This window comes from Gossypium arboreum, chromosome 6 (assembly GCF_025698485.1).
Source record: "Gossypium arboreum isolate Shixiya-1 chromosome 6, ASM2569848v2, whole genome shotgun sequence".
Classification (NCBI taxonomy): domain Eukaryota; kingdom Viridiplantae; phylum Streptophyta; class Magnoliopsida; order Malvales; family Malvaceae; genus Gossypium; species Gossypium arboreum.
The window spans coordinates 127542495-127570370 of NC_069075.1; the positions used below are offsets into that span (position 1 = coordinate 127542495).

Sequence of the window (27876 nt, forward strand, 5' to 3'; positions counted from 1 at the left end):
GTTATGAGTGGGAATGTATATGGGTGGTTCACTCGAGGACGTAAAAATGGAAAGCGAAATCGAGCCCATAATTATAGTAGTGATAGGCAACCTTCGATTTTGGCTTTATTTGGTCGCGTCACCCGCACATCTCCAATTACAATGTTGCCAACACGGCAAACACCCAACTAAGTTCGCCAGCTACTCTAAAATCAATGAGTTTCAGTAGTCACCTCAGATGTACAAGGTTTCGTAACAATTTCGGCATCAGATATCCTCCAATCATCTCAAGGATGTATGCCTGAGCATATCGTATTCTTTTAACTTCAGTCAAATCATTCCCCGATTCTGAGAATTTGTCTTGTAACCAGCCCATCTCAATCCGACCTCCATAAATATTATCTAGAATTGCACCCAAAAGATCATGACATATGGCTCCCCAATCAGCAGATTGAACGAACCCGGTGAGTGCTGACCCATCCATCAGCAATCTTAATTGTAACTGGATGTCCTCCAAAGTGATAATACACTCTCTGCATGGAAGATGGAATGTGTGCTTCTCAAGTCTCCACCTTTCTATTAACGTGCTAGTGAGTTTCGGGTCCAACTTGCACCCCCAGCTTATAGTGGCCACGTGCCAAAAACCCGCTTCCCTCAAGTAATTTTCTATCAACGGTGATGACGGACCAGGCATATTCGAATATAACTTTGCAACACCCGATCTACAGACTGTTATAAAAAATTATAAAATTCAAATTAATTAAAATTACATAAATGAAAAAATATTGAATAATATTCAACTTTTAAAATAAACCATTACCATTTTTATTTGTTCGACGGAGATATGTTTATGATCGAGACGAATTAATTCCATGGCCATTGCTAACACGATCAAATATTTTTGAAACTATAAAAAATAATATTAATTTAGAGAAAAAATAAAGTAAATAACTAATTATAAAGAGCTTTGAGAAATTTAATGAGAAATTTGAGAGCTTTAGGGAGAAATTGTAGAGATTTTAGCTAAATTTTGAAGAAATTAAGTGTGAAATACAAGAAGGGGGTTTTATACTCTCCCTTTTTTACCGTTGGTTCCCCCCCCAACTGTCAAAAAATGGTCAAAAAAAAGTAGTCATTGGTGCCAGCAAAGCGCACCCCTGGAAGAGCGCTTTGTTGAAAATTTCCCCCTTAAACGCGGCCACGTAGGCGCGTTTTGCCAAAGTTGGCCATTTTCCGTAAATAATGTTTTAATTGACCCATTTCTGTAATTTTGTTTGGAAATGGACCTTTTTGAGTAAATCGGTCGCAAATCACATTATCATAACCCCTTAAATAAGTTAAAAGACATGCATACAAAATTAGTATAGCATAAACAAAAGATTTAATTTAATATGAAAATGTATTAATCCATAGATAAAATGAATACAAGCGAGATAATAGCCTTGTCCATCAAACTTAATAAATATTATTAATTAACAGTTGACTTATTAAATGGAAGTTATTTGCGGTCCAAAACCATAAAAAAAGAATTAAAGAAAGAAAAAAAGTAAAACCTTCAAATGCCAAACCAACTAGATAGAATTTTAGTGTAATCAAAATTTTGGGAAAGATGAATAGTCCACTAATTAATAATAATAATAAAGCTTAAATGAATAATTATCCTTAAACTATATTATTTTTCTATTTAAGTATTAGATTTTTATCAAAAGAAAAGCCAATTAAAATATAACACATGAAATTTTTTTATTAAATTAAATAAAAAATTAAGTAAAATATTTATCATTTAGTGTCCGTTTGGTGACCTGCAAAAGCTTTTCCGTAAAAGCTTCTCAGGCTTTTCTGATCTTTAGTTACTTGAAAATGATTTTCTAGGGTAAAATATTTTACAAAACACGGGAAAAGGAGGGCTTTTTTTAAGGAAAATGTCTTACCCTTTTGAGATCGGTAAGACATTTTCCGAAAATTGACGCTTCTTCTCCCCTTTCCCCTTCCCCTTTTGAAATCGGCAAGCTATTTTCAATGTTGAAGAAGCCATTTTCAATGTTGGCTTATCTTAGGCCACCAACTGAGACTATGGCTTGAAACCCGGGTAGAAATAAGACCAATCGAAAACCTTAGAACCAACAAATCGCAGGGGCGTAAGCTGTTGAATAAGCTGTGGGTCTTGAGGCAGATGTGGCATCTTCTGAACCACCGGGGAATATGCTGTGGGTCTTGAGGCAGATGGGACATATTTTAATACTTCCCACCATGATGGGCATTGCAGAAATAGTGGACTTCTGTGATTTTCTATCCCCTACTCCCGAAGAGCAAGCAGCACCGATGCAACTGTGCATTCTATTTTTGATGTTATCAAGTACATATGGCCTGCCTGCAGGGTATGATTGGCAGCCTCTCTTTCTCTCATGCACAAAAGCACACACTTATAAAAATGCATACATAGTGTACAATGCCAAATGGTAATGAGTTGTTGCTTTGCAGCCAGAAGTTTTTGGGTCGTTTAGGACAGGGCTTTATTCACCAACAAGTGATATTGATGTGAGTAGTTTGCTTCCTTTTATCTCATAAGTTTATGTCTCGCAACTTAAACTATATCAATGTTTAATCTTGTTATATTGTAGCTTGCGTAACATGGTTGATTGGTTTTTCAGTAGGATTATGAAATTTAGTATATAGATCTTCTACTATGGAAAGGAAAGAAAAACAATAGGCAGAGGAAAGTTGACCCAAATTTTTGTATTTCTCCCCTATTCTGTATGACTGACATTCTTAAGCCATTTGTTTCCATTTTATGTAGGTAGTGATTCTAGAGTTAGGTATAAAAAATCCACAGACTGGTTTGTATGCTCTTTCCAAGGCATTATCTCAAAGGGGAATTGCAAAAAAGATGCAAGCATTTTATTTTTTTGGAAAGTTTACTGATACAATAAAGTATATTTAGCTAACAATTCAATTCCTATTAGGTGACTGCAAAAGCTCGCATGCCAATAATTAAGTTTGTAAAAAAGAAAAGCGGTGTCGCATTTGATATAAGGTAGTTCTATATTCGTCTTGCCCTCTTGTCCTAGTATGTTTCAATCCAATATCTCATCTAAAATTCTCTTCACCTCCGAAAATTTCTGAATTTGTTTTAGTTCTGGTATGAATATCATTATAAAAAACACTGGATTAATATGAAATTTTAGTAGTGAGGTTTTTTGGAAGATATTATGGTAGGACTTTTGAATTGTCTTCATTGTTTTCTTTGAGGTCCATGATAATTGGGAGGTCCAAGTAATTGGAAATTCCATAAAAAAAACTTAGTATTTGGATATTAGTAGCGAATGAGGCTAAATAGTTTACCAAACATAGAAATTTTCTTTGCTTTTTATTTCAGGAAGATGAGATTGTCGAGAATTCATGAACAAGAAATCTTGGTCATTTTTTCTCTAATCAATAAACAGTTCACTTGATTGAGATTCCTATTTTCTTGAATTTTCTTGATTGACAAGATTTGATGGGATGCTTGGAATTTGATGAGGGTGGAGGCATGTTTAGGTTCCTAGATTGACTTATAGCAAATGTGATAAGTGCACCAAAGAAAGTTGTTTATCTCCATCTTGGTTTGATATGGCAATTTAAAAGCCATGTTTCATATTTTCTTTAGCACTTCTGTCTCACAGTTTAATATTTAATTGGGTGTTCAATATTGCAGCTTTGATGTGGATAATGGACCAAAAGCTGCTGAGTTTATCAAGGTTTGTTACAATTACAGACTTTCCTGTGCTCAGATGTTTCATTTGTTAGTGGTGCTTAAAATATAGTTATTTTAATCCCCTTTTTTTGTTAAATGAGGTCAATTAAGTTGGACCATAGCCTCTTCCTTATTACAATTTCTTCTAAGTCAAGTTTCATTTTTGGCTGCAATTATTCTTGAGGATTGTGCTCCTGTGTTGAGTTTGATTATTTGCTTGCTTTATCTTCACCAATGGGAATCACTGCTTAATTTTCATTTATTTCCTATGTCTACTTTTGGATTTTATGTAAATCATTTTGGTTCGATTAACTCATGTTCCTCAAAATTAGGACTACTGTGGTTTTCTTGTGGTTAATTAAAGCTCTGCTTATTTAGTTTATTTCTTTGTATGTTCCACAAACTTTGGACTTTTTTCTAGATATTTTCTTTGTTTTTTCTAAATTTAAACTTTTCTTATGTGTTTTCTCTTAGGAAGCAGTACTAAAATGGCCTCAATTACGACCATTGTGTTTGATCTTGAAAGTATTTTTACAACAGAGAGACTTGAATGAGGTTTGAGTTTATCAATATTGATGATCTGTTCGTTTTGTTCAAAAAGTAGTGTTCCTCTGTTCTTGATTTGCAATGTTTTTTGAAACTATGCAAGTATATTCAGGTGGAATAGGTTTATATGCTCTCCTTGCAATGATCATAGCCATGTTGCAGGTATGCATTTTCGGATTTTCGAGAAGGCATTGGACTCTAGCCGGCTGATCTGTCAGCATAGTCTGTATTCATTTTCATATCGAGAATTATAATTTTTTTGCAATTACATTGATTCTGCTATGAGTCCACATAAATGTTAAATGAACACATACATGCCATGTTATTTTCTCTCTCTGAATACAATCAAATCTTATGTTTATGATAAACAACTTGTGGTTCTTACTGCAGAAAGTTTAGAGCGGTGGTTAATGCAGCTTTGGAGGCCTATCTGTACTGTCCGCAGCTATATCTTTATAGCACAGATGATAAGGTCGTTCTGTATAACACTGTCCCCCTTCCTCTACTGTCAAAACCCCAACAGATGTGATTTGTAGCTCTTCCCTTTAGCATTGATGACCAACTCAAGGCTCGACATTGCACGTTCTACATGGTGGCCATAGGCTATTTCAGTTACTAGCCAACGGCTGGTTTTAGTTTTAAAGTTATTTGGTGCTAGCAATGCTTGCATTGAGTTACTAATGACAAACATTTGAAATAACATGCATTAAGACGCACAGACATTGAGAAAAAGGGTATTGTAAATATTTCATTAAAGAGATTTGAAAGAAGAATGGATAGTTCTGTACTTATGTCAGACTTATTTATACATGCTTTTTTTCTCTTCATGTATTTGCCATTATGGATCTATTTGTCAGAATTCATAAATTAAAGCTAGTCCAAGATTATGAATTTATGCTTTATGGAATTTTCAAAGCTCTATCTTACAGGACACGCGTTGAAGTGCAGTAATAGTTTTTGGTACTTTGATAGCAAAGGTTTAAATATTTCACATTTTGCATTGTTCTTCTCCTTTTTATTATCTAATGTATATTCTAGCTTAATAATTGAGTATTATTATATATTTAATTTGATTTATTTATAAATAAATCATTGTAATAGATGTAAAAACAATTTAAAATATAAATTTATTAATATATGTAAAAATAGCTTTTCCGAAAAATATTTTTAGGTAATCTGCTAAACAATAGAAAATATTTTACACAGATTCATCCAAACACCATAAAAGTAAATCATTTCCAGAAAAGTAAATCATTTTTCAGAAATAATTTTCCGGAAAGCATTTTACTGGCAAACAAACGGAGCCTTAATAATTAATACTTACTTTTCCCTGTTTTTTTTTACATTTTCTTCCTTGCTGTCTTCATCCTTTAACCATTGCTTCACCTTCATTGCAACCTTCAAAGACAATCGTCACCCTAATAATTTATGATAACAATTTTTAAAAATATGTAAATGTTAATAGAATTAAAATAATAATAATAAAGTCATCTTTTCTTGCACCAAATATCCTTCAACTGAATCAGTTGAATGTAGTGGTGGTGAGGGAAAGTTGAGGGTTTGATACATATGCCTTCTTTTATTTCTCTTTGAAACTCAGGTTGTTCTGTTATATAGATATGAGTGCATCCATATGTGTTGTTCTTCATTACTTAGGTATTTAAGTATCTATTTTTGTTTCTTCAAAAGTCTTCAACTTTATGGCCAAAAAAGGGAAAAAAAAGTCATCGTTGCCTCATTGTGTTTAGAGGTTTTGAACAAACAATAAAGTGATACAATTGAATATTCAAGTAGAAAAAGTGCAGAGAAAGAGAGGGTTCAAAGAAGAAAGATGAAGAAGAAAAACAATAAACATATTTTCATAACCATCTGCTCCGTATGTTGATGGGTGTAAATAAAAGTAGAAAACGGTTTAGAAATGACAGGCCGTTATTGTCAATAACAGCTGCCCAATTCGCAGCGTTTAAACTAAACATCGTGACTACCAAAACATATTGTTCTAATGATAATTAAATCAAAGGTAAACATAAATGTAACAGAGATTGAAAAATATGACCATTATCTTCATTCCATATCAACTACTCCTCTCCTAGAATACGATCCTTGTCCTTAAGGATCAAACTCTGGATATTGTTGTCGTAGCACAATCAGTTTCTCCCAAGTAGAGTCTTTAGGGAAAGTATTTTGGCCCATTCTACCAAAACTTCGGTTGCTGCATGATTCCCCTGTTTCACCATTCTTCTCTCAAGGATTCGTATTGGTGTTTTACTCAGAGCACCATGAACATGTGTAAGAGGAAGCGTTATAGTACTCGCAACTGAACCAATGTGCTTTTTGAGTTGTGAAACGTGAAAGATAGGGTGAATGCAGACAGCCGCTGGTAGAGTCAACTTGTACGTGGCCTTACCCCTCCGAGCCTCCACTAGATAGGGACCAAAAAATCTTGGGGCCAATTTCTGATCAGTTCTCTTCCTGAGAGAATGTTGTCGATATGGGTGAAGTTTAAGATAAACCATGTCACCGACCTAGAAAACTCTATCTGATCTATGCTTGCCGACTATCTATTTCATACGTTCTTGGGCTCGTTTCAAATGAAAGTGCAATATATTTCTAGCAGCCTCTATGTTTTACAGTTCTCTATCAACACTCTCTACTTGAGAAGATCCGGCGAGATAAGACAAAAGGTGCAGGGGTGCCTGGCCATATAAGGCTCCATAAGGAGTTGTTTGTATGGTTATACGAAAGGTGGTATTGTACCACCACTCAACTAAAAGTAGCCACCGAACCTACTCACAGGGTTGTTCTATGACATGCACCGTAAATAGCTTTCCAAATTGCGGTTTAAGACTTGAGTTTACCCATCGGTCTGTGGGTGATAGGCCATAGAAAGGTGAAGTTTGGTGCCCATTTGTTTGAACACTGACTGCCAAAATGCATTAAAGGGATGGGATAAGGTTAAAAAATGACCATACTTAGTAAGTCTATCAACGACCACAAAAATCATGTATTTTTCCTTAGATAAAGGCAATCCCTCAATAAAATCCATACTGGCAGCTGCCCATACTCGAGTAGGGATAGGTAAATGTTCTAGGAGCCCCGGATTTGCAATGGTATTGTGTTTACATCTTTGGTAAGTCTCACATTTGGTGACCTATTTTTTTACATCAGTCGAGAGTCCTCTCTAATATAGCAAACTGGAGAGTCTGCGTTGAGTAGCATGTATCCCCGAATGGCCACCCAAGGCACCCTTATAAAATAATTCAAAAATTTTTTTCTTTAGCTCAATACTTTGTCCCACCACTGCCTTCCCTTTTCGACGTAAGACTTTTCCATCCCACGAATATTTTAGATGAAGTTGAAGTTACTGTTGTAGGTTCAAACATATCTTCTGTATAGCTGGATCGGTGAAATAAGAATCTAAAATTTGCCCCCAAACCTCAAACCATGAAATACTTCCCACACACTGCAATAGTTGTCCTTTTTGTGAGTGATCTATTCTCGACAATGCATTAGCAACTGTATTCAAGTGCCCCTTCCTATAGGTGATGGAGCAATCATACCCCAACATCTTTGCCACCAATTTCTGTTGGTAGGGAGTGTTAGCTTGTTTGTCAGCTAAAAAGCGAAGGCTTTGATGGTCTATCTTGATACGAAAATGACTACCAACAAGATAAGAATGCCATTTTTTTATGACCAATAAAACCACAAACATTTCCTTATCATAGATTGACAAGGCTTGATGGTGAATTCCTAGACCTTTACTGAAAAAGGCAATAGGTCTCCCTTTTTGCGGTAGGACGACTCTTAATCCTTAACCATACGCATTAGTCTCAACAGTAAATTCCTCTTAAAAATCTGGAAGTATAAAGACAGGACCTTGGCAAACATCCTGTTTGAGTTGCTCAAATACAACTTAAGCATCGTGAGACCAGTTTCAAGGAACCTCTTTCTTTAGAAGAGCAGTGAAAAGCTTGGTTATCACACCATACTATCGAATGAATCTTCAATAATAACCTGAGAGTCCCAAAAATCCTCTCAAGTCTTTAACCAAATGAGGTGTTGGCCAATTACTCACCCTATCAACCTTGGTAAGATCCATATAAATCGAACCAGCTAAGATGATATGTCTCAGTTGTTCAACTTGGGTGGTGCCAAAGTTGCATTTCCCTTTTTTGGCAAAAAGTTGATGTTGCCGTAAGAGTTCCAAGACTTTTTTTAAATGAACTATGTGTTGAGACCAAATAGTGGAGTATACCAGTATATCATCAAAGAAGACAAGTATAGACTTCCTCAAAAGATGTTTGAAGACTCAGTTCATCAAAGATTAAAAGTTGGAGGGAGCGTTTGTCAGCCCAAAGGGCATGACAAGGAATTCATAGTAGCCCTCATGAGCCCTAAAATTTGTTTTGTGGACATCTCCTTCCCACATTCTAATTTGATGGTACCTTGAATGTAAATCCAGTTTGGAGAAGTAAGTAGCTTGCCTTAACTAGTCCAAAAGCTCCTCAATAACCGGAATTGGGAACTTATCTTTGATGGTCAATCGGTTAAGTTGTTGATAATCCACACACAGTGGCCAACTACCGTCTTTCTTCTTAACCATGACAATGAGAGATGAGAAAGGATTGTTACTGTTGTGAATGATCCTGGTTTGTAACATTTCGATAGCCAACTTTTCAATCTTAGATTTTTAAGCAACAGGGTACCAATAAGGCCTAACTTTAATTACTTGAGCCTCGTCTTGTAGATGAATGCGGTGATTTTGAATTCTTGAATACGGTAACCTTTTTGGAAGTTGAAAGACATCATTAAATTTTGCAATGAGCAACTCTATATCCTAATGAAGGGATAATGAAGGCATTACTAAATTTGTCTGATGACTAGTTGTGAATAACATAGGCCAAGGTCCATATTCTATCATTGTAACACACTTCAATAGCTGTAGTATAGTCAAGATATTAAAACTGCCAGGGTGTATGACTTGAAGAGTGCAGGATTTGCCCAAATAATCAAACTGCATGAGAAAAGATGAAAAATTCCAAACAAGTGAGCTGGGAGATAGCAACCACTGAACGCCAAGAACCAAGTCACACCCTTTGATTGGAAGGACGAAGGAGTCAATAAAGAAGGTACACCCTTGTGCCTGCCACGTTACAGCTCAACATAGCCCTTGTGTTGATAGTTGAGCCCCATTAGCTATTATCACTCTCAAGTGACAGAATTAGTCAACTGAAAGGTTCAACTTTTTGACTAAGCTTGAATCCACGAAATTATAGGTGCTACCGGAATCCACTAAAATGATGATTGTAGCGAAATCAATTGTGAAAAATAAACACATGGTACTGTGACCCTGAGATCTATGCAAAGCGTGTAAGGATAAAACTGGTGCGACGGTATCACCTGCAACTTCCACTGTATCTAGTTTATCAAGAAAATTCCTCGAAGGTTGGACTCTGGTTATCATTCTCGTGTTCTTGGTGAAAGGCTATCACAAGTTGGTACAAATGAGATCGATTGCATTTGTGCCCTGGTGTATATTTGGCAGCACACAAAATACAACCCTTTTATTCTCCTCTCGTCCATCTCAGCTTGAGAGAAGGCTTCGGTGGGAAGCTTATGACCCTTGGATATAGCAGGACAAGCTCTTGAGGGCGAAAAACTACCAACAGTACTGGAACCCTATCCTTTGTGAGTAGAAAACAGTGACCTCGCATATCCAGAAGTGCCTCCTGGAAGAGTTAATTTTTTAAGATTGCTGCCAACAGTAACTTCCATTTCAAGAGCAAGTGTGTACTATTGAACTATAGTAGTAGGCTTAAATAATCATAAGTACTGCTCAATTTCAGGCTTAAGATTATAAATGAAGATGCTTAAGGTAACTCTCATGTAAACGCAGTCAATTAAGGAGACTCAAAAAAGTATCATGATAAAGCTCCACTATATTAACCTGTTTAAGAGCCACCATTTCTATCATAGGATCCAAACACCTGGTAACACAGAAACGGTCTTTCAAGCCCCGCAAGTACAGATCCTAAGTAAGTTGGTGGAGGCCCTCATGCCTTTGAGCAAAAAAGTGATGCCAATCAAGTGCTTTACCTTCTAAGTTCAACATGACCATCCTGACTTTGGCATGATCCCCTACATTCTCAGCCTCGAAAAATTGTTCGAGTTTAAACTACCACCCCCGAAAACTTTCCCCATCGAATCGAGGACAACCCCACTGAATATGATGACTTGCAAGCTCTATTGATGTGGTCCGAGAATGAAGACCCAAATGCACTAAATCAGTAACAAGGGACATAACCAAACTCTCCTTAGGCGGAAAACCAGAAAGTGGTGTCTCTAGAATCCCCTTACCACATGATGACGATCCACTACCGTTTGGGTTTGGAACTTGATTCAAATACTGAGCAAAAAAATAGTGAAGCTCCGATCGAAGCTCACCTTTGAACTCATCACTAAAATCTTTAAAGCGAGAGTTGAATTTGGCAACAACTGAGTAAACTCTTTCCTGAGCTAAGACAGGTCCTGCTGTAGTAACCCCATTTCCTTTTGTTGACGTGTGGTAACTCCGTTGGTGGCCATGGAGATCGATTGTCTCTGATACCTTTAATACGATCGAATATTCAAGCAGAAAAAGTGCAGAGAAAGAGAGAGTTTAGAGAAGAAGGATAAAGAACAAAAACAATATACATATATTCATAACCATCTTCTCCTCATGCTGATGAGTCTAAATAAAAGTAGAAAACGATTTAGAAATGACAAGCTATCGTTGTCAGTAACAGCTGCCCAATTCGCACCATTTAAACTAAACATCATGACAACCAAAACACATCGTTCTAATAACAATTAAACCAAAGGTAAACAGAAATGTAACAGAGATTGAAAAATATGACCATTATTTATCTTCATTCCATATCATAAAGCAATAGCGATGATAGTGATGGAGATTGCATTCGAGGTTTCAAAAAACCAGTCATCTCTTTTTGGGGATTAGGTTTTATAAAACAAAAGACACCAATTAAAAGAATTTCTTTTTGACGAGGAAGAAGATGAAACGTGGGGAGGGTGCAGGAAGAAAAAAGAAATTTTATTTTATTTCTTTTCCACATATTACATTTTAATTGGCTTTCAATTTTTTTAAAACAGAAAAAGTTATTCCAACTAAAATTTAAATACTACTTTTAATAATAATAAAAAGTAATAAAGCTTGAAGGTAAATTTTGGGTGTATGCCTAACTTTCTTTTGACAGTCATATAGGTCTAATATTAATTAAAACAATTGATGAAATCATTTAGACAAATAATAAATGCATCCAATAGATTCATACCCACACAAAACAAGAGAAATAATATCACTTCATCAAAATGTCAAAATCATATTTTTAGCATTGATTTGAATAAATAATTCATATTTTCTGCTACTTATATTAGATTTCTTTGACGAAACCAATTATATAAATTTAAATTTTTTATTACAAATAGTATATATATATATATATAATTGATAGTGATAATAAAATTTACATATTAAAATATAAATTTATAAATATAAAATTAAAATTTTGGTTGAACTGTAAATTAAAAATTTTACTAATGTACTTAATGTAGGTTCGAATCTTATCATATGCATATTTTATTGATTTAAAAAATATTAAAGTACTCTTCAATAGTATAATTTTTTATTACGAAAAGATATTTTGTAATTTCTTTAACCGATTTAATACATAATTGACTTATAACACTAACTCAATTAAGAGTTTAAATGATAGTATAAATAAGATATACTAGAAAAACAATATTATGTGTAAGCATAAAATTTTGATAACTAGATAACTTATTTGATGAGCACATCCTCTTTCTATTATTAGTAAAATATTTGGGCCACTATTAAACAATATTTTATTTCAAAAATTGTTTAAAAATATAACATTTATTTTATTTTAAAATGTAAAATATTTGGATACATCCTACATGTAGGAGGTGTTTTCGTCCTAACTAAGCACGTCTCTTACGGCGCGTATTTTAAAACTGACCTTAAAAAATCTAGATCCTAACCCTACATTCGAGAATCCCAGGATAAAAATTCAGAAGCTTGAGAATCTCGGGATAAAATTGACACATCCCATCCAATCTTTTTTGTGGTAGATAATAAATTTATCTTTTTCAGCATTTTGAAATTATGTTTCATTTTAATTATATTATGCATACTTTATTATCTCCGTCAATTGTATATACTGATGATATTGTTAATTGGCTTGATTTCACAAGTCAACTCAACATTAACTCGAGATTGATGACAACATCAAGATAAATAATTGTAGTGGATTTAGTATTCTTAATATTATTTATGTGTTTAAATTTAATTTTACTCACAATTTAATATTTTTTAAATTTTAATATTCTACATATTTCATGCATTATTATTAATTAGTTTCAAGTCATTCATTTTATTATTGGAATAATATTTGGTATATTATCAGTAGAGTTTTTATGCTTCACAAGTAGGGTTAGGAGGTTGACAAGTATCCTATAGGGACATAGTATAATATTAATATAAAAGAGATACATGACAATTTTTTAAAACTGCTTGTGAAATAAAAAAAGTATACTGCCCTTTGTTTTAAATATTTTTATATTTATATTATTTATAAAGCCCTTTATTGGGTTAGAGAATTTTCAAAAAATTATTTTATTTGTAAAATAAGTTATATGGTTATATGAATGTTTTAACTTTCTTATATTTTTATAAAAAATTGAAACTTGTTCGACTTAAACAAATAACACCATGCATATAAACATTTTATTTACCACTTCAACTAAAGTAATTTTAGTTTTATGTGAAATTTTAATATATATAAATATATATTATTAGATAATTTTATTACATATTTGTATATATTAATAGTGACATTTATGTTTTAAATATATAATTACTACGTATGCGTGATAAAATTATTAGTATCCATAGTGAATTAAGATTAGTATATATATATAGTTTTTAAGTACACTTAAAAGGTGTGTAAAAAACAGGATACACATTTTATTTTTATTCTCAAATGAGAGTAGTTTTAATCTTTTGCCTTAGGCAATGATATAATGTCCACATAGATACAACAATACTTACCTTTTTCCTCTTTCTCATCAAATTGGCAGTTGAATTTATTTTAATTAAAAATTTTATTTTCTATCAACATTTTGTTTACCAATTGTGTCTGCCTAATTGTGTGTACAATAACGGATTTAAAACTTTTTCTATTAGATATAAATATTTTGTTTATTTTTTATTTTAATTTATTAATAACTTCGTGTGTTCTTGATAGATCGATCATGAATTGGGTCACTCGGTCCGACTCGAAGGTCCATTCAAAAAATAAAAAAATTTAGACAAAAATATAGACCGAAAAAATAGATTTAGACAAAAAAACGATAAGCTTTTTTAACCTGAACCCAGCTTGACTCAGCCCAAATTTACAGAAGAAAAAACCTGTTTTTTTTTTATGTCTCTATTATATTGTTATCTTGATTTGGATATTATATAACTTTTGTTTTATTATTAATTTTGCTATTATATTAGAGATATTTGTTTATTAAGTTGCATATATCTTAGAATTATTTAAGTATAAATAATTTTTAAAATTTATTTTCAAATTATGTATTTGATACATTATATCTTTCAAATTTATTTTTATATAAAAATAATAATATAAAAAATTTAATACAGAGCAAGTTAGACCTGCACTCGATTTTAACATTTTATTAAAGTCAAATTTAGACAAAATTTTATATTTATTTTTCAAACCAACCCTGACCCAAACCTAAAAGACATTCCTAAAGTTCTATTGATACTCGACCCGATTATAATCACATCTAATTCTTGATCTAATAGCATTTATGGAAAAGAATTATTGTAGCTTTTCTTTTGCTATCAGAAGGTGCATGTCTTTTATTTTACTAAACAAATATGCATGGGTTTTTATAAGAAACTTGTAATAGATTGAATTAATTTTACCGAATTCCTTTTTTTTTTCGAAATAGTATTTTGATTTGATGTTTGATAAAATGCCAATAAAAATTGTTTGGGTTAAAATTGAAACTCATCTCAATCGTTTTAAGTTTTGATTAAGGCTTAACTCATAAAAAATAAAGGAAAATCAAGATATACAGGGTGCAACGTAGACAATATAACTACGTGTCCAATGTAAAGCATTGACATGGCATAAAATACATTAATTAAAGAAAAAAAAATTAAATGGACCCCAAATTAAAAATATTGTTTTTACAATACCTTCTTCGGGGAGAAAAGGCTCAATTTTTAAACTCTAAATTTTATTTATTATATAAATTTAAAATGAAATTTTCTACCTACTACTACTAATGACATTTATTATTTTATTATCATTTAGTTAAATTCATTATTAATTTCTATACTTTGTAAAAGTTATGAATTTAATCTTATATCTTAAGTTGATCAATTTTCATCTTGTACTTTTAAAATTTTAAAATTTTAATCCTCACCGACAATAATAATTAAATCATTAAGTTAAGTTTTATTATTTTTAAAATCGATGTAGTAAACATATGTATGATGTTACATTAGTTTGTTATTTCCATAATACTTACTAAAAATCTAGTTGATGGATTAACAAGTCATTTGGATTAAAATTGTAAATTTAAAATTCAAAAATATAGAGACTTAGAGTAATTTAATTAGAAAATTTGGACTAAATCTATAACCGTAAAGCGTAGTATGGGGTTGGTAATTGAATTTAACTGAACAAATTTAACTACTACTATTTGGGTTAGGATTAAAATTTCAAATTTTTTAAAAAATAAGGACTGAAATTGACCAATTCAAAAAGTATAAAAACTAAAATTAGTCAAATTTAAAGTATATAGCCTAAATTCACAATGTTTGTAAAGTACAGGACCTAATAGCAGAAATTAACCTTAGTATTTAAATATTCAGTTTTGAGTTTTGTATCCACGTAAAACCGCACGCCTGTCGCCGCATAAGCATTTCTTAGACCGACTAGAACTTTTTTTTTTTTGAAGGTGACTAAAACATTTTAAAAGAAAGTAAATAAATATTGCTAAAACGATAAAAAATGATTTTAAAATTGATATAAAATTAAATACGATTTTAATTGAAATAATAAATTTAAAATTATAACAATTATAATCTTTTAAAATCAAATCCATGATTTTCTTACTTCACAAAATAGGTGAGTCTTTAATTATTTTACAAATAAAAATTCATTGCTTAATAAAATTATTATAATAGTATAAATACATAGATAAAAATAAATTTAAAAAATAAAAATGGATTTTATCTAAATAATATAAAAAGTTAATTACGAAAATAGGGTATGGTGTAAATTATTTACTAGAATAATATTTTTATAGTAAAATTAAGTATGCTAATTTATGAAGTGAAATCACTTATAAAAAATATTTTAATAAAATGAATAAAATAATAATTTTTTAAAAAGGGTTACATTAGAATGTTGGCACCCTTTTTCATCGTCACTCTTTTTTTTTTAAATTTGGGGTAATTATGGTATAAATTTTAAATTTCATACTTCTATTTTATGTTTTAATTTATCATAATTTGATCTTTGTATATTTTGGATTTAAAAGTTAATCAAATTATTTAATACTATTAAACTCAATTATCAAATTACTTACTTTAAGATCAACTGCTCATCAAATTCATATGAAAAAAATTAATTAAATCATCAATTCAACAATTAATCTATCATATAAACTTGAACTATTGATTCTTATCTAATTTGCCACATATAAATTATTGAATTGATAATTTTATTAATTACGTTTGATCTTGAGATAAATATTTTGATGATCGAATTTAATAGTATTAAATAATTTGACTAACTTTTAAATTGAAAACATATAAAATTAAATTATGATAAATTAAAATAAATGAACTAACTTTTAATTTTCATAAAATAGAATAAAATTTAAGAATTATACCCACAACCATCCAATTAAAAAATAAGTAAAAATAAAATCAGGATAAAAAAAAGGTGCGGCATGAAATCATATTGATGACACCTAATTTATAATAGAAAATATAAATATGTTACATTTTCGTAATTAGTATTTTATAAATTAAAAAAAAAACCATAAAAAAGTAACGGTAGAAAAGAATAGTCCAAAATTAAAAAACCGTGGAAAGTAGTGAAAGGCTCTTGGAAAAGCAGAAGCGCCCATAGTTCACGGCGTTTAAGACGCCCGCTGCTTCAACAAATCAACCTACCCCTTTCTCGCCTTAAAAAACAGAATCTGAAACCCCCCCCTGATTATTTGATCACTCTCTAAAACCCCAGCCAAACGAGTCTTTCCAAACCCAATGGATTCTGTGTTTGCCTCCATTGTTCAAGCTCCTGAAGATCCCATTCTTGGGGTAACTTATCATCCTCCTTTCTTTGAATCAGTAACTCATACTTTATTTTAAGTTTGATTCAATCATCTTCGTTGATCGGATCATTACGTGTTCGATCGCGGCTAACCATGAGCTTTATGATCAAATGTAACCGAGGAATTTCTTTTTATTTTTCTTATTTGCCTCTTGCTGTAATTTTGAATATTTGGAGTTTCATTTTAGATTCGCTTTCCCTTTTTTTTTTTTTCTTTCAGAAAATAAATAGAGGAAGCTTCGTTTGATTGATTGATTGATAGGTGTTTCATTCGTTCATTCTTTTATTTTTTTTATTCTTAATATTTTATTTGAACAAACAGGTGACAGTTGCTTATAACAAGGATCCAAGCCCAAACAAGTTGAATTTAGGTGTTGGTGCTTACAGAACTGAGGTATTTTTAAGTTTTCTTTAAGAATCATCTTAATAATAAAGTTGATCAGTCTTCTTCTTCTACTACTTAATGTTGATTCAGTTGATCTGTTTGTGACAACAACAGGAAGGAAAACCTCTAGTTCTAAATGTTGTTCGAAAAGCAGAACAGCTTCTTGTTAATGACCAGTAAGTTGTTCAAACCGTTCTATTCTTCATGCCGTGCTAGCATTGTTTCATTGATCATGTTTTATGTACTTTCAGGTCGAGAGTCAAGGAGTATCTTCCTATTCTTGGTCTCGCAGAGTTCAATAAATTGAGTGCTAAGCTCATTCTTGGTGATGACAGGTAAAGGAAGAAATTGAAGAAAAAATGAAAGTGCCTTCTTTTAGTTTAGTTGAAACCATTCTTTTTGTCTACTTGTCCATTTCTGTTGTATTTTATTGATTTCTTAATGGATGTTTTTTGTTTGTTGCTTTTGGGTAGTCCTGCTATTCAAGAGAACAGAGTGGCTACTGCTCAGTGCTTGTCTGGTACTGGTTCCTTGAGGGTTGGAGCTGAGTTTTTAGCAAAGCATTACCACCAAGTAAATTTGACTGGTTTTTTAATTTTTGCTTTAGTAAGCTGTTATCATTTTGAAGAGCAAGTGATATTTATTTTGCCCATCTTTTGTTTTCCAGCGTACTATATACATTCCACAGCCATCATGGGGAAACCATGTGAAAGTTTTCACGATGGCAGGGTTGTCGGTGAAGAATTACCGCTACTATGATCCAACAACTCGTGGGCTTAATTTCCAAGGTCTGAGATAATGGTTTTCTGTAAATAGGCCATGCAGTGAATGCGTTGCTGCTGTTAATAAGTTGATTAGTTTAAGAAATTTTTGGAGAAACAATTGATGCATTCATTTATTACAGGGAGAGTTTTTTTTTTTTAAAAAGCATATTCAATATAAGATCTTGGCTACCGTCCATAAATCTTCCTGCAAAAATGTCATTGCCTTTTTATTGCCTGCTTTTGGTTTCAAGTTCCTTTAAACAAGTTCTGTATGGTTTATGGAACCAATATCTTGCTTGTGGTAAGCTAATAAAAGTAACGGCAAAATTTTTGGGAAACAGGTTTGCTAGAAGATCTTGGCGCAGCACCAGCTGGAGCTATAGTGCTTCTTCATGCCTGTGCTCATAATCCAACTGGTGTTGATCCAACTGTTGAGCAATGGGAACAGATCAGACAGTCGATGAGATCTAAAGGGTTATTGCCTTTCTTTGACAGTGCTTACCAGGTAATCGTCTGTTGTTGAATAAACTTAGTGCTGTTCAACGACCTCCATTTATGTTGTTAAAGTTTTGATATGTTATTTTACAAACACTTGAATTTTGACATCCAGGGATTTGCAAGTGGTAGCTTAGATGCAGATGCACAACCTGTTCGCATGTTTGTTGCAGATGGCGGGGAATGCTTTATAGCTCAAAGTTATGCAAAAAACATGGGACTTTATGGGGAGCGTGTTGGTGCTCTCAGCATTGTAAGATGCTGGACTTATAAATTCTGAGTAGATTTCTTTCGTTATATGCCTAAGGCCTCTTTCATATAATAATGATAATAATTTTACAGGTCTGTAAGGCGGCTGATGTTGCAAGCAGGGTTGAGAGCCAGTTGAAGCTTGTGATTAGGCCTATGTATTCCAATCCACCAATTCATGGTGCCTCAATTGCAATGACTATCCTCAAAAATAGGTGGGTTCTTTGTCAGACCAAACTACCTGAACTTGTTAGATGACAGAGAAACGAGTAGGATTGGTAAATTTTTAGAAATGAAACGATTGCAACAAATTTATCTTGGTGTTAAATTTATCTCATTACTGTTAATCCTTGCCCATATCATGTGATATTAATTAGAGGAGGAAAACATGTATTCTTCTGTTTCAATTTAATTTTTCATCTATGAATGTTTTGTTGGACTTTGAATGAGATCATTACTCAAATCAAGCAAATTCACTTGTGGGTTGCATATAGTTTCTCTTTTAAAATTGTTCTTATATTTATTTATATATATATATTTATAATCTTGTTCTTTATTTTTACAGTGATATGTATAACGAGTGGAAGATTGAACTGAAAGCTATGGCAGACCGAATTATTAGCATGCGGAAACAACTATTTGATGCTTTAAGTGCTAAAGGTTTTGCTTAATCCTTTCTTCTAATGGTATATGCATATATGTGCCCCTTTTTTTCTTAACCGGTAGGTTTGAGCTGTAAGTTTGATAGGTAAGAGTCAGTCAAAATCTGTTGTATATGTTATTGACAAGAAATTTGCGTATTCTTTTCTTGAATTTTCTATACTGTTGTATGGATCTTTGGTGTACTCCATTCAAGCAGAAACTAAACATGTTTCTATCTTCTTTCTTACAGGTACTCCAGGTGACTGGAGTCACATTATAAAGCAGATTGGAATGTTTACTTTCACAGGATTGGACAGTGATCAAGTTGCTTTCATGACCAAGGAGTACCACATCTACATGACATCTGATGGGTAAAAAGATCTCTTTCTTTTAACCTCTTGTATTGACTCCTCCCCCAAAAAAAAAAAAAAACACTTCGGAGATGAGAGAGGAAGGTTGGGGGTTTCTAGATGGTTGGGTAAGAAATGCTTTTGTTTTGTCTAACCAAAAATCCGCATTTTGCCCTGAAAAATCAGTGCCAGGCTAGAAAATCATGCCTTGAGGTTTCCCCTTCAGCTACTCTTGCATGAGTCATAATAAGATCATTTGACGTGGATGCAATGAATGTTTTATATGATTAAAAGTTTTCATTCAACATTAAGAGGGTTTCTTTACTGCTATAATGAAGTTGTTTCTGCATTGCAAAGGAATAGAGCTATTTACGCACCTTTACTAAAACGAGTTTAGCACTTATTCTAGTTATAGATTGGTAATCTCTTCCTCCAAATTTAGCGACTCTCCATCTTCCCTACTCCCACACATACCCCAGGCACCGTGTTAATGGCTTACAGTTAAGAGTTGTAGCAGTCTCTTCTTCTGTTTCATTTACTGTATCCCTTAACCCGAACTTCATTTGCATTTGCATAGTTGATGATATTTCTGAAGATTGTTATACCTACTGGTATCCATCTGTAAATGCCTACTTTAATTGTGATGCTAAATCAAAAGAAAATTTCTTCTTTATATTGCATGCAGGAGGATTAGTATGGCAGGTCTTAGCTCCAAGACTGTGCCTCATCTTGCTGATGCTATACATGCTGCAGTGACCCGTGGCTGTTAGAAAGCAAATTTAAAGTTCTGTAGCAAGTACTTTTTGGGTTTTAGCCCCATCCATGTCATGACTGTTTTCTTCTTAACTTTTCAAGCACATATTATTTTCCATAATAACTGTTGGGTCTGGATTGGAACCAGATTTTTGATATTTCGATTTCAATGTTATACATTACATGTCCTTTTAAACTTCATCGTAAATGGCATGCTTGCAATTGGTATCAATATTTTTGTGAAGAAGTTTTATTTGATTTTGGTTGGGCAGGTTTTTTTTTTTTTTTTTCTGAAGGGGTTACTGTTCATTTCCTGGTGTTTGAGAAAAATGAATGTGACGTGACTGTTTTTATTTATTTTTAAGTTTTTAAAATATTGTATCTATAGGCCCGATGACAATGGATTGAACAATTTTTCCATTTGATATCAATGTTGATATATTTGTAGTTAAAAATGTAAAGAAATAAGAAAATGAAGTTGAACTAATGGTTGCAGTCCGGATTATAAAAAAAAAAATGTTATAATCCTAGAGCCGGAATGCAATCTCAAAAAGCATCAATCTTAAGGCTTCCCTGCCCAAGTTGTGAAGCAAGAACGATGTAAGGTGTAGAAAGGTGAGTGCCCCAAAGGAGTCCTGCAACATGGGGCTGACTCATATATACATTGGTTTAACTCTACATATTTCTCTCCCTCTTCTTCCTTATCCTTGTAATTCCTCTTGTTACCTTTCTTCCAAATTTACCATTTTTATCAATCAATCTGGATCATTCCACAACTTCTTAGCCCGTTTAAGTTTTCAATCCTCTTTAGGTAGGAACCTTTGTTGGGGGTGGAACCATGTGATGATGGTTTGAACGTGTTACTCTCCTCATTATCAACCTTAATGCAGATGTCTGGATCACTTGATCCCGAGAGTATCAGTATCTCCGGAGCAATCAATCTCGCTGCACCTTCGTGTTCGAGTAAGGGAGTCAGCATGAAGAACATCCTCAATTCTTGACATCACTGAGAAAGCCAAGCTCTCCAATACCCTAGAATAGCTCTCCTGGATAGCCAGCCCTACATCCTATTGAAAGTTCACACACTAGTTAAAACTAAGTTTATCAAACCTGGAATACAATTGAGGAGAAGGTTAAGCTATTGTACCCTATTTTCTTGGATCTTTGAAATATCAAGTGAAGATTGTGCAACTCCAGGGAATTGCTGTTTGAGTAAGAGTAAGATAGTCTCAGCCCTCACTTCAAACAGCTCCCTTTTCCCAGAACTGATACCCGAACCCCATGGATTCCATCCATCTTTCTGGTTCATCTTCCTTTTCCAAATCAAAATGGAGGCTTCAATCCTGTTCTTGAAGTCGAGTACTTTGTGTTCGGTCGAGAAATCCATAGCTGACAGAAATTGTAAGGGATCAAAGCTATCCACTGTGATGCTTTTATAAATTGAATCTCCAAGGCTTTCTCTTCCATTCTAAGTCAAAAAATGCATATTTGTTGCTTTAGTACAGGTTAACATTCTAGTCTATTATGTGGAGCTCCATTGATTTATTTACCTTGGGGAGGGAATCAATGTAACTTTCTGGGATTTGTATTTCAGATAAGACTTGAGCATTGATGTTCATTGCAGCTTTTAGCACTTGGCTTACAGACTCCTTTTGATATTGCAGCCGTTTTCGTGATGTTTCCGACAGTCCATTTTCGGGAACCTTAACGATAGGATGCCACCATTTGTCATCCCTTTGGCTGCTGTTGTCCATGTCTTGATTTTCATTTTTGGACGCATACCAAAACTCTTGTTCTTGTCCAAAGTTGTCAAGAGTCTCCTGTTTTCATTACATACTTTTTGATCAGCTGCATATCATATACTGTTATTCTTTATCATCATCAGGTTAGAAAGGATTAGAGATACTGACGATAAGAATCGCATCGAGTTTGAGCAGGCCGGGTATATTCGCCAGCAGATCGCTCCGTTGCCTCGTGATCATAACCTGTTGAGTTGAAATAAAATGGTTGGGAGTTAATTAGCAATGGTGAAATTGTAATCAAAGATCCCAATTTCTTTGAGAGATGATGATGGTATGTACCTCCATATTGGTACCATCCTTAGATATCTGTTGTGAAGGAACAAATTCAACAATGTGATCAGTTACAGATAAAAGCCAATCCATTTCTTTTCTCCACCTTGCTTTCCTTTCCGGAGCCAAGGGTTCTAATTTCCCTTTCTCTCCAAATATCGATGCTGCAATATAATTGGCCACCATTATACATACATACATACATACATACATACATACATACATACATACATACATACATACAGGAATATTTACCTGCTAGATTAGTGACAGCATTTGACAAAGCCAAAGCTGAATAAACACCTTTTCCTCCTCCAGACATATCTTCACCCAGGAGCAACTTTGCAAACCTTTCCTTCATCATTTCCATATCAGATTGCAGATCGTGATGGGGAATTCCTGCTCCTACATTTTGATGCACCATTGATTGTTCTTCATTTCTTATGTCCATACCATCATCATCATCATTGGCATCAGGGATCAGATTCTGGTGGTACTTTCCTGAATTATCAGACGACATTCTCGTACGGTTGCAAGATGAGGAGGTTCGAAGGGTGTACCTACGTGTTAATGTTCGAATCATATTGTCAATCCAAAGCTTCTTCTTCTTCTTCTTCTTCTTCTTCTTCTCCTCCTCCTCTTTGTGTTGTTTAAACAACAAAAAAACAAAAGAAGAAGAAAACAAAAAAAAAAAAAAAAAAAAGAACTAAAAAAAGAGGGTTTATGTGATTTTTGAAGGTTGAATAAATAGAGGCTGAAGTGGTTTAATGGCGATTACTGTATGTACAACAAGAGAATGTACGGTGCATATTTTCAGAAAACATAAATTTGAGGGTCGGTTCTAACAAATTAAACATAAATTCTAAACAACGGTTTTTGTCTAAAAACAATAAATAAAAATGGCAAGATGGATGAATGGTGCAAAATGTTCGGGAAAACATACAACTTTTTTAACTGATTTAACTAACTTAACTCCCTCTTCATAAGCTAAAATTTGCATGAAAATGGAGGCACCACGACCAACTTTTTCATTCCATAGGCATTTCCCTTAATTAAAGTATTTTATATATTAGCTTTCAAAGGTACAGTTTGAATGCATTATTTGACGAGGGACTTTTGGCGAAGATACGGACGACCCACTTTTATGTGTGTCAAATCTCAACTAATAAACAAATCTGGTCAAAATTAATGTTTCAACCTAACAAGATTAAACGCCCCCAAAAAATGGCTCAACATAATTCAAGAGGTACATTAATCATTCAAACAAATTTCAATATTTTTATTCTTTATATTCCGTAATATTACATTCATCTCAAAATTATATACATTTAATTTTAATGTACTTCATTAAGTCAATCATTTTAATTACGTAATAGAATATTTCACCTATAAGAATATTTAAAATATAACATGTGAACCATCATCAAATCACGTTAAAACTTACTTGAAAATTCCTATGATATGTAGTTCATAACTTAACTAGCATATTACAGTATTATCTCATTCAAATAAGACTTTTCATAACTTAACCAATGACTCTCTATAATAAAACATTTGTCCATGAGGATGACCTTCATTAATCATCCAAATGAATTATAATACCATTGAATAACATTAAACATATTAATTTAGTTTTTTAACCAATATCTCATTTATTTGTTATTCAACATATTAATTTAGTTTTTTAACCACTATCTCATTTATTTATATAATAATCTATTCTTCCTAATTGCTCAATTCTGAATTGAGCAGCAGTTATTTTGATTTATGGGTATCGGTTATTAAGTCATTTAATTTCTTTCTTCACATTATTTTTTATATCCAATTGTCTTAGTGTGTGTTTTTAAAGTATTCAATTAATTAAAATTTGATTATTAGATTATCATTAAAGTATCCAATTGTTTGTTTATATTTTGTATAATTTGATTTAAGAAAATATGTATTTATATCATATATTTAAATTTATGAGATATTTTAAATAATTTATCTAAACTATTTGTAGAGAAAATTTTGTGCTCATAACGTGTTTGTGTTCAACATATTATTTTAATATAATACAATATTAAAGGTCAAAGATGGGAGTGATACATTTTAAACTCGTATTGAAATAGATATATGACAAATTAATATTTATTATGTATAGATTTTGATTTTTTTGCTGGCATGTTATATATTAATTATTTTACTATGTTGTATTTGCATCATGTCTTCATTCATTCATATCTTTTATAATTTATCACACTAATTTGATTTTGACTCTAAATTGTATAAAAAAATTTAATATATAGCATGCTACAGACAATAGGCTCAATTTATTACATTTACCTCTTAATATTTACATATTTTTCAATTTGATCTTTATTTTTTTACCTAAATTTGATTATTAACTTTTTAAAAGAGTCTAATTATTTTTTATTATAAAAATGTTGACAAAAACATTAACTTTTTTAATAATGTTGGTATGACAACTCATGTGGTAATGTCTATGAACCTCATCTTGACATAGTACAACTTATCTTATATATCACATTAATTATAAAAATATTTAAAATAAAAATAAAAAAATAGTATGAAGTACACGTGGATTATTAAGAGAGTTGCTATGTTTAAATCTTCAACATTTTAGTTAGTATTTTCGTTAAAAAACAAAAAAATTTGACTTTTATCAAAATTGATGATCAAATTCTATTTTTTAAATTAAAGACCAAATTTAATAAAATGAAAAAGATATTAATATTAAGAAATAAATATATTATTATATCTAATTAATATAAATAATATGTTGAACATAGACTGTAATTTAGGAAGCAGGAGTATATTGTGATTATATAATAGTAATAGAAAAACTATTAGGTGGGGCAAGTAAATTTAGAAAGAAAAACGAATAAAACAACGTACATTTCAATTGTGAGACATTCCCTCCCTCTCTCTCACCTTTTATTAATTAATGTCCGCAAATTGTTCTTCATGTATTTTCATCTTTGCAATTCGGCTTCAGTTTTAACTTCATGGCTAGTTTGGAATTTTAAGGGCTTATTATTATTATTATAGATATTTACAAATAGGTTAAAATTTCCATAAATCCCTCTACTTTGCAAAATTTTGAAATTTAAAATAAAGAGAAACTTTGACTTTAAAAAAAAAAAAAATTGAGATAATGTGAAGTTAAACTGAAAATAAAACGGAGCCATACTAATTACAAATACATGTTGAATGTTTATGTTAGTGATTGTTTTTGGTACTAATCTTGGGAGAATAATTAGTGTGGGTTAATTACAAATGGCATGTGCGTCCGCTCACTGGGGAAATGTAATGTGATTGCCAACACTACACTATTTTTGTCCTGAATTAAACTGCTTTTGAATTATTGGGCATAGGAAGATTCGGGGGAATGTATAGCAGGATTTCCATTTGCTTTTTTACATCAAAGCAGCTCTCATATAACATATATAAACCCTTTCATTTAGTTTACACTATCAACATTCAATTTCATTTTCTTCAGAGACTTACTTTTAATATTTTTAATACAAAATTTTAGTCTCAGAGATAAAGCCCCTGCTTGCTTCCAATCTTTCTTTCTACCCATAACACTCCAATCAAACCTTTTCTGCTAACTCAATTTTAGGTTTGTCTTTTGGAACAAATGGGCAAAAGAGGGTTGAAGCAAACTTTCTAAGCTTAGCCAAGCATGGTGAATAACCATACATAGAGTTAGCAGCAGCAAAAACGATGGTGAGGATTTGAATTGCATTAATGATAGGCACCACCAAAAGTAGTATTAGCACCATACCTTCATTTATGTATAGTCATAGCATGACTCTTGTGAATGCATTAAACTTTATTGTAATACTGTAAAAAGAGTAAAATGAGGTAAATGGATTCCGCTGCTCCCAAACATTTCAATAAAGGCTTGGGTGAATTGGCCGTTTAAAAAAAAATATTTTAATTTTGAAGAGAGTCAGAAGCATTTTCATACCTATTTTACCAAATATTCTTTTTTTCAACATATTTCCCTCATTTAGTCTTATTTTTGGTTTAACCAAAAAAAAAAAAAAACTGCATTGTTTAAAATTTTCCCAGTTTAAAAATGTTGAAATGCGGTCCATTTGCTTTGTTTTTGTTTTTTTTCACAACTCAACTAAGAGAAAAAAAAAACTGGTGTTTGGTATAGAATATAATATAATATAATGTTAGCTACAAGTAAACCATAGTTTTGGTTACTCAAAATCCAGGTGATTGGTGGGACTAGGATTTCAACTTCTCAGCTCTAAATATTACTTTTTTAACTTCTTTTTTGGGTTATTGTTAAAATGAGCCCTCAAATCTGACAATTTTGCATCCAATTAACTGACAATTTTGATACCAATAAACTCTTTATTTTAATTGATTAGAATTCCAAAAATTAATCATCATTAACACATGAATTTGAATTATAAATAAATAAATAATGAGATAGTTGATTCTTCTTTTGTCTTTTCTATCCATCACAAGCATCATACGTTTTTATTTTTTTCAAACCTTGCGGCTTGCACCATTAAACCCCAAACAGTCTCTTTAATGTACACAATTAATTGTTTTTTAAATAAATTGAACTTCTGTTACACTAACTTATTACTCAATTATTTCATTTCTCTTAAATAATCTTACCATAATTTGCTTAGCCGATGGATTTCTATTTTTTCCTTATTTTAACTAATTATATATTAAATAATCTTCTAAATGCATTCATTGAACAAAAACCTAATTAAAAATATTACTAAATAACTGAAATAATCTATATTATTATAAACTGATTCATATATCACGAATTTAAAAATAACTTATTTTTAAATAAAATAATCATTAACTTAAAATATCTATTTTAATATTTTTAAGATTTAAATTTATTTATCATGTACAAATATTTTGAAAAGAATAATATTTTATTTTCACCCACGAACAGGATTTTAGTAATAATAAAACTTGGAACATATTGCAATATAAAAAGAAAGGTTAAATGCTTCTATTAGTCCTTCTACTTTGAAACTTTTGTGTATTTAATCTATATACTTTTTAAAATTTAAAATATTAGTTCTTCTGAAACAAGACTTGTTAAATTTATTTAGTTAAGCTCTGGTATTTTAAAATCAAATGCAACATACTATCATGTGTAATACAATGTTAATTTTTATTTTCACATATTACTCACTCAAAATGTAGTTAATGAATTAACCCATATTATTTGCACCAAGATGAAATTTCAAAACTTGAAAAGTATAAGGACTTAAAATGATCAAATTGGAAAATATAAACTAAATCTACAATTTTACAAATAGTACAAGACTAGTAATTGAATTTAACCAAAAAATTTAATTACTACCTTTTGGTTAAGACTAAAATTGACCAATTAGAAAAATATAATAATTAAATTCATAACTTTTACAAAGTATAAGGATTAATAGCAGAATTTTACCAAAAGGGAATTAAAA

General features: G+C 31.8%; 3 protein-coding genes and 1 pseudogene across 3 annotated transcripts; 2 read left to right on the forward strand and 2 right to left on the reverse strand.

Annotated features, from left to right (window-relative positions):
- Positions 1 to 208: 208 nt before the first annotated feature.
- Positions 209 to 673, reverse strand: LOC108484782 (serine/threonine-protein phosphatase 7 long form homolog). Its single transcript, XM_017788685.1, has one exon. It carries the CDS (start codon positions 671 to 673, stop codon positions 209 to 211), a length of 465 nt encoding a protein of 154 aa, XP_017644174.1.
- A 1062-nt stretch (positions 674 to 1735) lies between these two features.
- On the forward strand, positions 1736 to 5149 carry LOC108484327 (uncharacterized; annotated as a pseudogene).
- Positions 5150 to 16419: 11270 nt separating this feature from the next.
- Positions 16420 to 20583, forward strand: LOC108486696 (aspartate aminotransferase, cytoplasmic). Its single transcript, XM_017790881.2, has 12 exons — positions 16420 to 16685; positions 17021 to 17092; positions 17198 to 17259; positions 17335 to 17418; positions 17557 to 17656; positions 17751 to 17871; positions 18189 to 18352; positions 18458 to 18595; positions 18685 to 18806; positions 19157 to 19251; positions 19484 to 19604; positions 20269 to 20583. Exons 1-12 carry the CDS (start codon positions 16632 to 16634, stop codon positions 20351 to 20353), a joined length of 1218 nt encoding a protein of 405 aa, XP_017646370.1. The 5' UTR covers positions 16420 to 16631; the 3' UTR covers positions 20354 to 20583.
- A 153-nt stretch (positions 20584 to 20736) lies between these two features.
- On the reverse strand, positions 20737 to 23226 carry LOC108484783 (rop guanine nucleotide exchange factor 9-like). The gene is made up of 6 exons (XM_017788686.2): positions 22664 to 23226; positions 22418 to 22572; positions 22247 to 22321; positions 21887 to 22156; positions 21484 to 21804; positions 20737 to 21403 (listed from the first exon to the last, which is right to left on the reverse strand). The coding sequence occupies exons 1-6, from the start codon at positions 22989 to 22991 to the stop codon at positions 21236 to 21238; spliced, it is 1317 nt and encodes a 438-aa protein (XP_017644175.2). The 5' UTR covers positions 22992 to 23226; the 3' UTR covers positions 20737 to 21235.
- Between the last annotated feature and the right edge of the window lie 4650 nt (positions 23227 to 27876).